This window comes from Molothrus ater, chromosome 4 (genome assembly GCF_012460135.2).
Source record: "Molothrus ater isolate BHLD 08-10-18 breed brown headed cowbird chromosome 4, BPBGC_Mater_1.1, whole genome shotgun sequence".
NCBI lineage: Eukaryota > Metazoa > Chordata > Aves > Passeriformes > Icteridae > Molothrus > Molothrus ater.
The window spans coordinates 13,607,848-13,622,655 of NC_050481.2; the positions used below are offsets into that span (position 1 = coordinate 13,607,848).

At 35.5% G+C, this 14,808-nt stretch overlaps 1 protein-coding gene across 1 annotated transcript in view; it reads left to right on the top strand.

Moving 5' to 3' along the window:
• The window catches only part of LRBA (LPS responsive beige-like anchor protein), a 368,959-nt gene that overhangs the window by 54,764 nt on the left and 299,387 nt on the right, over positions 1-14,808 (top strand). The window contains exons 17-22 of the mRNA XM_036381985.2: positions 1,468-1,565; positions 3,757-3,849; positions 4,648-4,756; positions 5,288-5,369; positions 7,053-7,176; positions 7,434-7,626. Coding sequence (XP_036237878.1) covers positions 1,468-1,565; positions 3,757-3,849; positions 4,648-4,756; positions 5,288-5,369; positions 7,053-7,176; positions 7,434-7,626 — 699 coding nt within the window. The remainder of the gene's footprint in view (positions 1-1,467; positions 1,566-3,756; positions 3,850-4,647; positions 4,757-5,287; positions 5,370-7,052; positions 7,177-7,433; positions 7,627-14,808) is intronic.

Sequence of the window (14,808 nt, forward strand, 5' to 3'; positions counted from 1 at the left end):
GTAATATTTTTTGTTTTCTTTTCCCTCTCCTTTTTATTTTGCTTCTTAAATAAAGCAATAAAATTGAAAACATGCATTAAAAAAATAAAGATGTATGTTAATGGCATCTAAGAGAAGCATATAAACTTAATTGGGAGAAAATGTTGGTTACCACTGATACATCTGCATCTTCATATTTTAGCACCAGGAAAAGGCACTTTATGCCAGATGCAACATCAAAGACAGGGGAAATGGGGACATAAATCTAACTGATCTCATCTCTGTAAGGGTGCTTGAAATGGGTAAAATCAGGAATTAATTGAACTTCATTTCAAGCAGTATAGATTTTTGTATTTTTAAAAAATTTTGCTTACACCTATATTTTCATTTTATTCTGTGTGCTGATTACTACTACTTGGTATTACCACAGTCAAGCAATTCTACTTTTATGTGGAGAAGTAAATAATAAGACCCTTGGTACCATATAAGAGTGAACTAAAATTGCAGAAGCTTTACATAGACTTCAGATGAAGATGTGATGTTTGAAATATCTTGGCAGTTTGCATACTCATGTGTCAAAGATCCATGAATGCTGAATCCCACAATCTAACTGTGGATTCAGAAAAACATCAACAAAAAAAGTAAAATTTAGCCTTCTCACATGGCTAAATAGTGATAGCATCTGTAATGCCAGCTGTTAATATCATCAGGTGAACAGAGTTGTTCAGGAGAATGTAAAACTGATTTTTCTAATTGAGTATTAGCATATTTGTACAGAATACTCTAGACTAAAGAATCAGAGTATTTGTTCAAAAGTGTTGGTCATTGTTTTATTTGTGGACTCTTTTTGTTTTAAAAGAAACTCTCATTTTCGTACTACAGAGTATGTGCAAAGACAGTTACATTTTGTTATTTCTGAGGTTATTTTTAGTTACAATGAACTTGGAACAAATTAATGAACTGTAGCTTAGAGTGCTTTAAATTAAAAGTATGGAAAAATTTACTAAGCGACTTGAATTACCTATTTAAAATATTGTCTGTGGCAGGAGGTAGTATTTTTTTCTCATGGTTTGGACATTTCTAAGTAGAAACTTTTCATTAAACACCACCCTGTGCCCCAGAAAATGTGCAGCAGTTTATTTGTAGCTCCTGTGCAGGAAAGAATTGGGAAATACACATGCAAACAGAGGAGCATGTGTATGGAAGGAAGTAACATGGTCTAAATTTCCATTGCCTGTCAAATCCTTACATCCCAGACACTGATATATCACTTTTCACCCTAAACAATTAAGTATATTTTTTGCAATGTTTTCTCCTGCACTTGCCTTTAGAGCTATAGCTCTTTTGATCCTGGCCAAAGTGATTTGGTCCTTAGTTTATTATTAATCTCTACATACTTTTGAAATGTTTTCTAGTGGTTCTTTTAGCCAAAACAATGTTCTGGTGTGTATGTGTTGTGAATTCAAATTTGTAACTTTTATCCAACAGGATGACAATCTAATGGATGTCTTGCAGTTGCTGGTTGCTCTGATGTCAGAGCACCCTGGTTCTATGATTCCTGCATTTGATCAGAGGAATGGATTACAGTAAGTTTGAATTTTCTAAGAGGGAAAAAGGAAACAGTGTTTTGACCATACTGTTGCTTGCAAGAATTCCCATGAAATCTGAATGGTTCTCATCAGTGTGTGCGTTGCAATCATAGACTCCTCATCTTGGGAGATTTTTGGGTCCAGGTGTTCCTTTTGACAAGAGGTGCTGTTGGATTTATTATCAACGAGGTGGTATTTTTTAATGTTTCCAAGCTGCCAGTAACACTTAAACAGGGAGTGATCCATTTCAGTCTGTGCATTGATGTCTTCATCTACTGGTGCTCTGTCTTCAGCCCCCCATTCTTACAGATGTCTTAGAACTGGAAGGAGGCTGACAAAAATTGATTCAGATGTCTTCTGATCCTTGTTAGTTCTCTGCCCTTTTCTTTTTTTCCTGTGAGACTTTTCCAGAAAAACTTTTTATTTGTTTAAAAGTAGCACTTTGTGCTATGCACTGTTTGGAATCTTTTTCCCAACAAATAGAAAAAAAAGTGTTTAACACTATCGTGAGAGAAAAGTAGGGGAAGTAGCAAATTCTACTTGTACAAGTAGAAAATCTGCTAGAGGACTAAAGTTATGACTCCTTTTGTCTTGTGGCTCTCAGAGGGTGGTCATGGTATTGAGCTTTCCTAATTTAACAGGAACCTGCCTGAACACAGTGGGGAAAAAATTGGTATTGGCAAACAAATGTAAGAACAACTCATAGAAGGATATAGGGAATAGTAATTCTCTCACTGTGTAAAGGCAGAGTCTCATTTCATACATTTAGGTGCACCTATTGGTTAATCCCTGTTTATATATATTCTTTTTCCAGGTGCCCTTTCTCAAGAGACTGCATTAAGACATGTTTCTAACTGTTTTCTCCCCTTTTAGTGCTAGACTGATTATTTTTCTTTTTACCCATTTCATCAGATTTGATTTCATTTGTATGGTAATGTGTTATGTATGGAAAACTAATAAAATCCTCTAAATACTAAAGTGTTTGAATGTCAGGTTGGATCTCCAATGCAGTACATTTGGTTTTATTTAACAACTAGCAGTAGGTGTTTTATTTTTTGTTAACAAGTGTATGAGCAAGCAGCATGAATAGTCACTCCACAGTGAGAAATCACTTTGTTTTCCGTCTCATTTGTTACACTCCTTGCTCTGGTATTGTCTCCAGTCACTTAATGGATTGTTTGTATGCTTCTTGATACATCTACTTTTTGCAATTAAGGCATAATAATCTTGAAATTTAAAAAGAATTTTCCAAAACTTTATAAATATTTGGAGTTCTCTTAAAATTAAAATTTTAAAGTAACCAGTCTAGTGGGGGGAAAGAAAAAAAAAAGGCAAGGAAATGCTTTTCCCCTATACAATTAGGAAATCATGATAGTGTTCTGTAAAGAAAAGAAGAGAAATGGATTCTATTGCTTGAATGGCCAGTGCATTGTAAGTTTGGCTTATTTCTTTCCTTCTAAAGTTTCTCTGGTTGCAGCATTCTCCAGGATAAATTATTTGTTATACATAACTGTTTTTTAATCACCTTAGGTTTTACCTTTAATTCTGGTATTTGGTATAGAACTAATTTTTTTTTTTTTTGGGTCTTAGTTCAGGTGTCCTGAGAATTATTTTTGGGTATTTAAAAATAAAAGTACCTAACTCTTGATGAGTGCTCAGTTATGTATAGATAAGGCCTAAAAACTTCAAGTCCTTTGAACTCTAAAACTTGCAGATCTAAAATGCCATATCGTAACATGGGATAGTTTTTGAAAGACTCTCCAAAATTGTTTAAATGAGGGTAGGCTTTTTCCTTCCCCCAGATGAAATGAACCAAATTTCTTCAAAATTTTTATCTTATTTATGGTAAAGGATAAGTACTGTGCCTTCTGTTCCAATATGATTTCATGGAACATTTGGAAATTAATATTTTCTCTTTTTAAAAAGAGCTTAGTAGTCCATGTAGATAAGTAAAATTGTATTTCACAGATTTAAAGATCTGTTGAATACTATGAACCACAGTCAAACTAGAGTCAGATAGTGATGTGGCCCTAAGCACCTGACTGTCTAAAAAGTGATCAAAGAAATTGGATGTAACTGATAAATACATTTAGATGTCTTAAATTTTTATGGGAGGTTTACAAGGAACAAAAACCTCCATTTGTTATTCTTCACATTGACAGAAGACTAATGTGTTTTCTCCACTTAGGGTTGTCTACAAGCTTTTAGCATCACAAAGTGAAGGCATCAGAGTGCAAGCTCTGAAAGTGATGGGATATTTCTTAAAGCATCTTTCTCCGAAGTAAGTACTGATTTGGGTCTTAAAACTAAACCTCCCAAGAAAGGAAGGAGTAAAGGTAGGTTGTGACACAGACATTCTATTTGTTGCTTTGGGTATAAATTATTGGGTGTATAATACACACATTTGTGTGTAAAGGGGAAAAAAGCTATAATGGAGGTTAATCACTAAATAGGCTTCACTGAATAGGAGCTACTCTTCTTCAACTACCTTCTTCAGTCTATTTGTCACAAATGTATTTTTGATAGGGTGGAATTGCTTGTTGCTGGCAGCTAGTGTTGAGGCATTATCACTCCTTATCAAGCTGATTGAATGGTTACTTGCAGTATGGCCTCCTTCTTTTTTAAGTGACCCTTTTCCAGTGAAATCAATAGCAAGAATTAGATTGGTGAGATGGAACCCCATGTTACTGAGAACTAGGTTTAATATGTCTTGAATTGACTGCGATAGTAGATAACTATTGAGATTGCTGTCCATGGTTGCATTTTTGAGTGAAGTGAGGGCCAAGGTGTGCTTTCCTCAGTGTTTATCCAGAAATCCCCAAGGCTATGTTTCAGCTCTTTGGGCCCATGGGTGAGTGGACCTCATTTATGGAAGAAAGGTGGCTGCCTTCAGGGAATGATTTGTCCTTTCAGAATCTGAACACTTCCCCTTTTCCTTCAGCAAAAGTGAAAGACTTAAGGAACAAACAAGAAAAATATCTTAACAGTGATTTTGTATTTCTTGAGGCACATGTTTTAAACTTTTTCTCCCCTAAAGCAAATGGAATGCATGTTGTTTAATCTTTCTCTACCATTTTAGGAGAAAAGCTGAAGTCATGCTTGGACATGGATTGTTCTCTTTGTTGGCTGAAAGGCTGATGCTTCAGACAAGCTTATTCACCATGACCACATACAATGTCCTGTTTGAGGTAGTCATACACTGTAGTTAGAATTCAATCTTTCTAATTACTTGTAAGACATTGTTAGAAAATTGCTTACATATTTTTGCTGATATGTTCCAGATGACACTAAAACTTAGTGTGATGCAGCTGAATGCTGCTTTTTTCCCCCCCAAAGCTCACTACTTTGGATTTATTCCCTCCTTAACTTAGTTATGCTCATTATGAACAATTCTAGATGAGTAACCTGTATGTCTCAACCAGATGCTCATGTAGATGTGGAATTTTATTATAGCAATGATCTTGCCTTAGGATAATTGCTTTGGTTAGATACGCGTTCATCTTCCAGTGTACTTTAAATAACAGTATGCACTTAAGAGAGAAATAAAAGAATAAAACAGCTTATAGAGTTTTAGAAACAGGATGAATTAAATTATCAAGAAAGTTAGTGGGGATTTTTTGGGATGATTTTTAGAATGATGTTTTTTGTGTTGTATCCAACTATTTTTCAGTAAGCTGTCTTCATGTACATTGATTTGGCATCTTCTTCTTTCTTGCTAGATTCTGACTGAACAAATTTGCACTCAAGTAATACATAAACAACATCCTGACCCAGATTCAACGGTGAAGATACAAAATCCTCGTAAGTATGATACACATTTTTAAGTGCTACTTTAAGAAAAGTCTGCTTTAAAAGAATCCCACTGATGTACAAGCTTATTAATTACATCTGCCAGTCTTCTAATCTCAGTTTTACATTTTTTTTCACTCTAAAAGACAGATTACTTGTATTTAGCTAGAGTTATGTACACAGTATGTCTCTACAGCTTTTTGACAGACATTTTATGTGTATCTAGTTCATAACTCACCTATTTTGGCTGTGCAGTCACATTATGAAATGGTTTTTCAAGACTTTTATGCACAGGATACTTTGGTGTAATAAATGTTAAGGTTCCAGCAAAATTTTGAATGCATTATTTAGTGATGTCAGACTAAATTACCTAAAATATGGAAACGCCTTTCATCTTAAATTCAGTAAGACAATGCTAGATGGAAAATAGGAGAAATGTATCTGCTCACTGTTTTGGTTAGCTTACTTTATTGGAAATATCTTGATATGAAACTTTAGATGTCTTTTGAACTGAAAGAAAATACTGATCTCCTTTCCTGAATTATATACATTATTAATGTGTTCTGTACATAATACAATGGACTTATGATAGCTTTGGGAGTAAACTTTTTTTCTGGAGAAATAACAGATTTTTCACTTTTGTAGCTGCTTTGTCATTAAATGTAGGTTGCAGTTGTAAGTTTACTTCAGGTGGAAAGAGGGGAAGAGAAAAGAAAGCAAAACATATATGGAGGAAAGAAATCTGGTTGTATTATGCCATTTTCCTTCTGGTAAATTCATATGAAGCAAGAGATGTTAGCATGTTTCTGTTGCTTTCTCCTAAGATTTTTGGAGTTGACAGTCACTGCTGTGGTCAGTATAGACCTATATGGGGACTAAGCTGATTCTGAAATAATGTAGGTCTGGTAGGAAGAGTGACTTCTAGAGTCCCTTTTTTAGATCATTACTGTTATCAGGTAAGGAATTTCTCTTTCAAGAAGTTGTACAAGATGAGCTGCAAGTATCACAGTGACTGTGTTCAAATTACACCCTAATTCATTTACAAAGTTGACTTACTTTAAAGTAACAAGAAAAGTCACTGCCCCTCTGCTTCAAAAAGTGTGATGTACCCTGAATTTTGACCTCCTAAAAACACAGGAAACTTTGTGATAATAAGAGATAAAATTTTATATTAGAATGGTTTTTATATAACAGAAACTGCTAAGTTTAATTGGAAGTTGGTTGCATTCTTTGAAAATTCAGTATTGTTAAGGTAGAGCAAAATCTCATAAGGTAGAGAATTTTTCTCATATATTGGTTTTCTAAAGGATTTTTTTTATGGGCTCAATTTTTACATGAGGTTCACATAAAAAAGGCTTTTTTTATGTGAACCTCATGTAAAAATTGTTCTGACAGATTCTGATAGCTTGTCAATTGTCATGCACTAATACTTGTGTTGCTTAAACATGGTAATTCAATGAATTCCGTTTTCTTTAGAGGTATACAAATCCCCCTGATGGGTGACAAGGTTTGAAAAGTAATGGAGGAAGGGATTTGTTATACTTAAACCTTCTTCTCCAATAGAGATGCGCTATTTCTCAGGATAAAACTTTTTTATGCGGTGTCACTTTCCTTGTGCAAACACTGTTGAAAGAGGCCTTGTGTTTTATGCTGTGCTTAGTCCTAATATTTTGTTACTCATGAACTGTTTTTCAGAGATTTTGAAGGTTATTGCAATCCTGATCCGTAATTCTCCACAGTGTCCGGAAAGTCTGGAGGTCCGCCGAGCCTTTCTCTCAGATATGATTAAACTGTTTAATAACAGCAGAGAAAACAGGAGGTAAGATGGCTTGCTCTATGCCCAAGTATGTAAAACAAATAACAAAGTCTCCTAGTAAATTAAACTCATGAGGGCAGATACAGCTTCATTGCTGTTTCAGCAAATTCTGTGCTCTGGCAAAGGTGTCAGTATGAAAAATCAGAGAAGCTTTGCATGTAGCAATTTTTTAAAGCATGTTGGATTCTTGACTTACCTGTTGTGTATATTTCTAAGATATATTTTATAATGTGATTCAGTTGCATGTGTGTGTTTTGCAGGAGTTTGTTGCAGTGCTCTGTCTGGCAGGAGTGGATGCTTTCCCTTTGTTGTTTTAATCCAAAGACTTCTGAGGAGCAGAAGATAACTGAGATGGTGTACACCATATTTCGGATTTTGCTGTACCATGCAATAAAATATGAGTGGGGTGGCTGGCGTGTGTGGGTGGATACACTGTCAATCACACATTCAAAGGTGAGATTAATCAAATTTTAGGAGCATTTCCGAAAAATTTTGGTGCTGGTCTTGCTTTTTAGTAACAGCAGGAACACAAGGTGGCGCACCAGAGCTATTCATCAACAAAAATACCTTTTGGTAACATCAAAAGGCTGTAAAACAAATGAGTAAAAAGCAAAGAAATCCAAGTTAAGGCAGATGCTTCTGCTGTTAAACTGTCATGGAATATGGGGTGATAGTGCAAATCCATGCTGCATGAATGAGACTATTACACAGCATGAATAAGACTATTACCCTTTGTTATTGTTCTGTCTGAATTTTGTTGTTACAACCAGAGTTACATCATAAAAGTTATTAGTGGTTCTCTGAATGAGGCACAGTAGTACAAAAGGTATTTTATACTGCCTTATTCTAAACAAGACTGAGGCCAGTGTGGGCCTCAGAATTCTTCTGGTTATCAGAATATTTACTTGAAATTAATTAAATTATAAATCACCTATTTCTAAATGTGTGCAACTTATTAATATGAAAAGGACGTCTGTGAATCCAAAAGATCACTTTATGATACTAAGGAATTGTTGGCATTTCTGAGGTCTTGGATTTTGAACAAATTTTTTTTCTTAGAAAAGGTCAGTCTCTGCAGACAGCAAGAACCTTGTTATTTTGCAGCTCTATTTATTGCATTCAGAGGCCCATAGTGCATTCTTGGGCTATGGGAGACAATTGTAGAAATCTATGTAATAAAAATGGGTGAAATAACTTCATTAAACAGTCACTTAGCAAAGTGAAATTCCTGTGCAAAGTGCCCAGCACCACACTTTAACCCTTATGAGATCATATTTTTGCTGTTGGACCATTCTTAATATGCTTTTTTGTTGGCTTTTCAGTCTTCAAAACCCGGTTTCCTCTCTTTGCCCCACGATGCAGAGGGCATGGGGGAATTGGCAAGCTGTAACCAGAGTAAAGATCCCTAATGTGCTTTTATATAAAACTGGCATAATTTAGCGTGTGTGTGATTGTTGGGAATTGCTGGGAATTGTCCCTGGGGAAAGATGGAGAAGGGAATAACAGACCACCTTTTTAATTCTTGGTCAGAGTTTGATGTCTTGAATTTAGAAATTAGCTAGCACATTATCTTATAATCTGTAGTTCTATTCCTAGACTCCTTTTGTAAGATAATGTAATGTCAGAAATCTCGTTTAAACAACATCTGTGTCAGAAAGGTTATATGGATTTTTGGTCATTCTTTTCAGTGACTTAATGTGGCTAATCAATGATGTAAAGTTCCTAGAGAAAAAAACCCAAGATTTAATTGTGATGCCATGGCCAAATGTCAAGGCCAAAACCCCGCAGTTTTAGAAAAGACCAAAAAATAGATAGATATAGATAATGTTGGTCTGGTTTATTAATTTGTATTTTAAGGGCTGCATGTTTTTGTGAAATACCATGAATGAGAAGATGACCTACTTCAGTCTGTGTTTCTCATTTTTTGTTCCTGTTATGCTGTGATAGGGAGGTGTCCTTGGTTGTAGGAATAACTCCCTGTAAGTTTTCTCAAGTCTAACTTTGTCAATGTATAATATCTGTCTGTTCTTCCAGCCCATTTCAGAAGTTGTTGAATGATGGCAAGTTTGGAAGTGTGTGAGTGTGGGCAGAAGTGTGTCTCTCTGTGGTGGTGGAATATTGAACGACTCCTAAAGGAATTCAGTTTGTTTGGACATCAGTACTAATACTAGTTCCAGAAGCCTAAATGACAATATTTAAACAGCAAAAGCAGCCAGAACCTAACTTGACAATATTGATATGAATGATGGTGCCATTATAAAGATTTTAAAATTTGACCTTTATCATGCACTTTCCATTTGAACTTTTTTTGTAAGTAATACATACAATTCATGCTACTAGCCATATGAAACTAGATGATTCTTCAGAGCTGCCTGTTAATTACATAAACATAAATTAGGATAAATCACAAAAAAAGGTCTTGAAAAATGTCCTTATACATTAACAGATAATTATAGTGATTTTTTAATCGTGTTAATTTTACTTATTTTCAATAGTCTTGTGTCCTGTTTTACCACTATTGAGATTCATAGAGATTCACACATAACCTGGTGTAGGCATAATTCAGTAAGCAAATTGTTCGATGCTAGTGCATCTCAGATGTTTTTGATTTCTAGCATGCTTTCAAAGTAATGTGGGAATTATGGGAACAAAAATATTTCTTTAACATTGCTAAGAGAATAACCAGTTTGGATTTTTCCTATTTCTCTCTAATTGTATTGGGTTACTGCTTATTTTTCCTTTTTATGACCCTCAGTGCCGTTCGTGCCACTAATTTATAACACTATTCTATGATAAAGAACAAGTACATAAAGGACCAGTGTTACACAATTGGATAGGTTTTGCAGAGCTACACATCAAGATACATGCAGCTGCTATAAAAAGCCAAAGAAACTCAATTGCAATTTTATTGTCCAGTTTGATAGATTTCCTGCCACCTTTGTAGCAGGGAAGCTGTTTGTCACTGTAACCCTCTCCTCCAACAGCTGCACAGCGTTTTATAAACAGCAGTGGCTTTTCTAGCATAATTGCACTGCATTGGCTTCCTTGCATTCAGAATTTAGAAGGTGTGTAGGTGTGTGCAACCTTTTAAAAGCCAAATTTCTTAGTATTACTCATGTATGTTGTTAATTTCCGGATTATTTTTTGATGCTTTCCAGATATTAAACCATTGTATACAAAGGTGTTTAATCTGTTGCTTCTAGTTCAATGAAAATATTATTGGAAAAATTAAATCACAGCTCCAGTTTGTTCTGACTGGCCAGTGTTGAATTTATGAATGCATTCAAGAACTTCTATTTTTTAAACATTGCAACCATGCTAACTCAGCCTTAGATTTTTATCTGTGTAGTCCTGTTACTTTTTACAAAGAACCAGTGATTTGGGGGTTAATAATAGGAAACAAGTAAAGAATGGTGGACAACTTCCCTTTTTAACCTTTCAGCTTCCCCAAGTTTTAAAAAAATAAAATTATTTGCACAGTGCAATACACTCCTAAATTATCTGAATGTGTTAAACTGGGAAGACTAACATCTGCTTATTTCAGGCCCTTAAATATATTTTACTACTTAAAAGTTGATTCATGTTACCTTTCTGTTAAAGAAAATATATTCAGGTGAAGAATTATATCTGTTTTTAGTAGCTCAAGAAATTTTCAGTGAGTAAGACTCAGACATGTTAATATGTGTAAGCGACAGTTCTGTTTCTGTTTAAGTGGAAGAATTTTATTCATTGATCTGAATGAGAGGTATAATTTTAAAATGTTAATAGTGGGACCTTACTGTACAGTGTATTTCTAACCAATTGTCAGTTTTCAGTCTAAAGTACAGTTGTAATAAACATTGTGACTGTTAAGTAAATTTACATATTCTTTTGTGCCCTCCTCATTTAATTTAAGGGAGGAGAAAAAAAGCCCAGAGCATTTATGTGTGCTATGTTTGCCTGGCTTTCATCACTGTTTGATGAGGGAAAACTAGCAAAAGCTGCAGAGATTAGGTGGTGGAGGGATTAAAATATGGTGGCAATTAAAAAATTAATTTGCAGAGAAGTGAATGTGGCTCAGTAGTTTTAGAGGGTAAGAGGCTGTTGGAATCTGGAATCCAAATCCTGTTGGCATCCAGGATTTGCTTAGGACTCTTTTGTCTGATTTTTATCCCTGACATGAGGGCAGGAGGGTCTCCCACAGCAGAGATCTTCAGCTCCAGGGAAATTTGGAGGCTTCAGGTGTTCTTCAGTCCTCTGAAAAGTGTATCTGCATTGCCCTGAGGGGAAGCAGAGGTTCCTGGCCCAGAGGTCAATGTACCACTGCCAGTTTTTGGTTGTCACTTGTGCCGTGCCCAATATGTCAATGAAGCAAAGCTGGGAGTACCCTTGAAATCATTCAATATTATATTCAGTCTAATGGTGTAAATAGTTATTTTTAATAAATATTACTTCATTCTATAGAAATGATTCTCAGCTTGTCATCTGAGTTATGAAGAGCAGAAGGAGCTTAGAGATAGTAATGTGCAGCCTTCTTTAGAGCTGTGCACCCCCAGCACAAATGTGTTGTGATGATGCAGTCCCTCTCCTTTATGAGGTGTTTCCTTTTTACAGCTTCTTTTCTAGTAGATGTGTGGGAAGGCTTTTCTAACCAATAGCTGGAGGGAGAAGAAAGTATTTTCATTGTTCAGCAGGCAGAGATGTGTGCCAGTGATGGGCTCTTACACATGCAGTGTGTATGTTAATGGGGAGCTCCTCCATCTCATTATTCACTTGGCTTGAGGGAGTGCAATGTCATGAATAAAGCAAGATGCTAACATTTGAGTAATCCAAACTGAAAGAAATGGGGATAGAATAGAAGGGAGCAGGGTAAACTGAGAATTTATAAAGCTGCAGTGAAGCCTTAAAAGAAGAGTGTGATAGAGATTTGCTGCTAAGTGTCAGAGCTCTCAAAACAAAGAATTATGGAAACATTAACAGCAGAGCGATCTGGTGTATGAAGATGCAAGTAGCTCTGAAATAATCTTCCTAAGTAAAGAAGACTTGAGGAGAGAGAGGATTCCCATCTCTATGACTTGGGATAAAAAAAGCACGGAAGATGGGACGTGTGTCTGCAGCCTCAGGAATTGTTAGTGGTTTTCTTTGCTGTTGCTGCAGTTTGAAGCAATCCTCCTCCATAATTGCAGCTACCTCTGTTCACATTGTGGGGCCTGAATTAGGTCTCCTGGCCATTCTTTGAAATGATGGATGTGGAATCTTTGCTTTAGGGCTGCCAACAATATAGGGAGATACTGGAAAACGATGGCAGAAGTGAGAAGTGCATAAAACCTGTTGCTGGGCATTGCAACAATGGAGTGATCAATGCTGAATTTAGTTACAGAATATTTTTGTTAATAGCTAAATATCAAATATGTACAGATAGGGTTTAACAGTCCCTTAAACTTGTAGGAATGGTGGCAGGGATTGAGATAGAGAGAAAATACGTACCTTGAGATGATAATGTGTGCTCATGTCTTGCAATTTAACTTATTAAAAGTGATAGTTTCATTAGTGAAAATGAGCTAATACATGTTCAATATGCAGTTTGAATTTGTTGTTGTATGATGATGTAAAAGTAAGCTGTACCTTGACTTGAGGTAAAATGCTGTCGACATACATAAAATTCTCTCCCAGAAAAGCAGACTTTTATGAATTATATTGACTAGTACTTGCTTTCTAATTCTAGAAATTATTTTTTTTTTCTCAAGATGAGGAAAAAAAAGGTGGAACTCTTGCTACTTAGGTGAAAATGCAAGATACAGGAACATGAAACCATCTTGGAACAGTGGTTTCCCCACACCTTGTACATCTTTGAATGTGTTTCTGGTGGAAGTTTAGACTCCTCCTTTAGAAACCTGTTATCCTGCAAAGTATATTTTAACTTGCTTAGCTTTCATCTCTGAGCCACTCAGAAATAGCCCAGAGACTCCTTAAGTCAGTGGGTTACAGACTGTAACTCAGTGTGTGGTGCACACAGTACCTTTGTATCTTTTCCTGTGCTGAGTTGAAAATTAGCTTTGATATCTCTGATTATGGTGTCTCCTGTCTAAACAGGCCTGTTTGTGTTTGGAGATTGGATTACACTTATGAAACAGTTAGTGTTAGTAGAGGAGAAGTGGAAAAAGCAGGTCAATAAAATCCTATTTAAGATTCAAAAAGTTGTGATGCTTTTTGGAATTATGAAGAGTTTATTCATTTATTATGAAGAGTTTATTTAAACCAGCACAGGAGCTGGTTTGCACTGAGCAGACTCTATGAGGAATTGTCTGACCTGTCTGGCAAGATATTCCTTTCCTCTCTCTACTCTATGAAATTACCCACCTGAAAATGGAAAGAAAAGGCAAAAAATCTTAATGTATAGTTACAATATTTTCTCAAAGTTCTTTAATGCAAATGTCAATCATCTTACCCTTTCTCATTGCTGTATGCTAATTTTTCTCCTTGGTAATTAGTAAATGTTGGATGTCAAATTAAGCTAAAATTAATGGCAAAGGCAAATGCTGCAGTTAGTAGCTCACAAGTGTCTTCAGCTGGTGGTGCGTAGAGATGCATTCCAAGCATTGCAGACAGCTATGGATTAACCATCAAATGATGGTGAAGATTAATGATTGGCCTTTTAGCTCACTAATTTAGAACAATTTTTGGTAATTAATTTTGTATTATCAGCTTTACAGTTGCAAATGCCTTAAGGAAAATAAAAAATGCTTATGTACATTTAAGGTTCTTCAAGGTAGAAGTTGTTTTGTAAATTGTTGTGTGCCTGCAGATCCTAATGTTTAATCTTTAATACCTTTATGTACTCTGTGCACTTGCTTTTAGTAATCATAATTTCTACTTAATTTTGCATTTTTGTTGGTACTGATTTTGTTAAACTTAGATGTTTTGTTTTGTATGAATAGTTTGGCTTTGTGTACTTGTGTCCTTCATAAATGCCACATCATGCAATAGAAGGTGCATGTAACAATACATTGTAACATGAGTTCTTGTTGATGGTTATGGTCAAAGTAGAAATTGCCATCCTCTTTGAGTAGATTTTGGATTTTTTTGGGGAGTGATGTTTTTCTTTAGTTCCCTACTGCCTAATTTTCTTTACCAGTGTTTCTCTCATTAGAGTTTCTTGCATTGTTCTGAAATCAGTGTAGATTCTTATCAGATTTTGCTTGGATTTATTTGTTCATAAGTTTACATTACCCATCTGTGAAGACAAATTGTCAGTATTGACCTTCTTGCTGGTCTTTGTTTCTATTTCTTTTTGCTAACAATTAAAAATCCTGTGGCACACAGTTTCATTTTCAGTATTGCTCTGTATTGTCTTCCAAAGCATTGTTCCAGATTTCAGATGCAATTGGTTGTGAAATGGTATTGCATCCCTGTACCATACATTGTGTTTGTGATGTTGACCATACCATATTCCCTATACCCTAAATTCCAACATGGTTGGAAATGTGGAGGTCAGAGACAGCCTTGGCTGCAGTGACCATGAGATGGTGGAGTTCAGGATTCGGAGGGGAGGGAGAAGAGTAAAAAGCAAGCTTAAAATCCTGACTCATGGAGAACAGATTTTGACTTATTTTCAAGCAAAATTGATTTAAGGCTGTGAACCAGATGATCAATTTG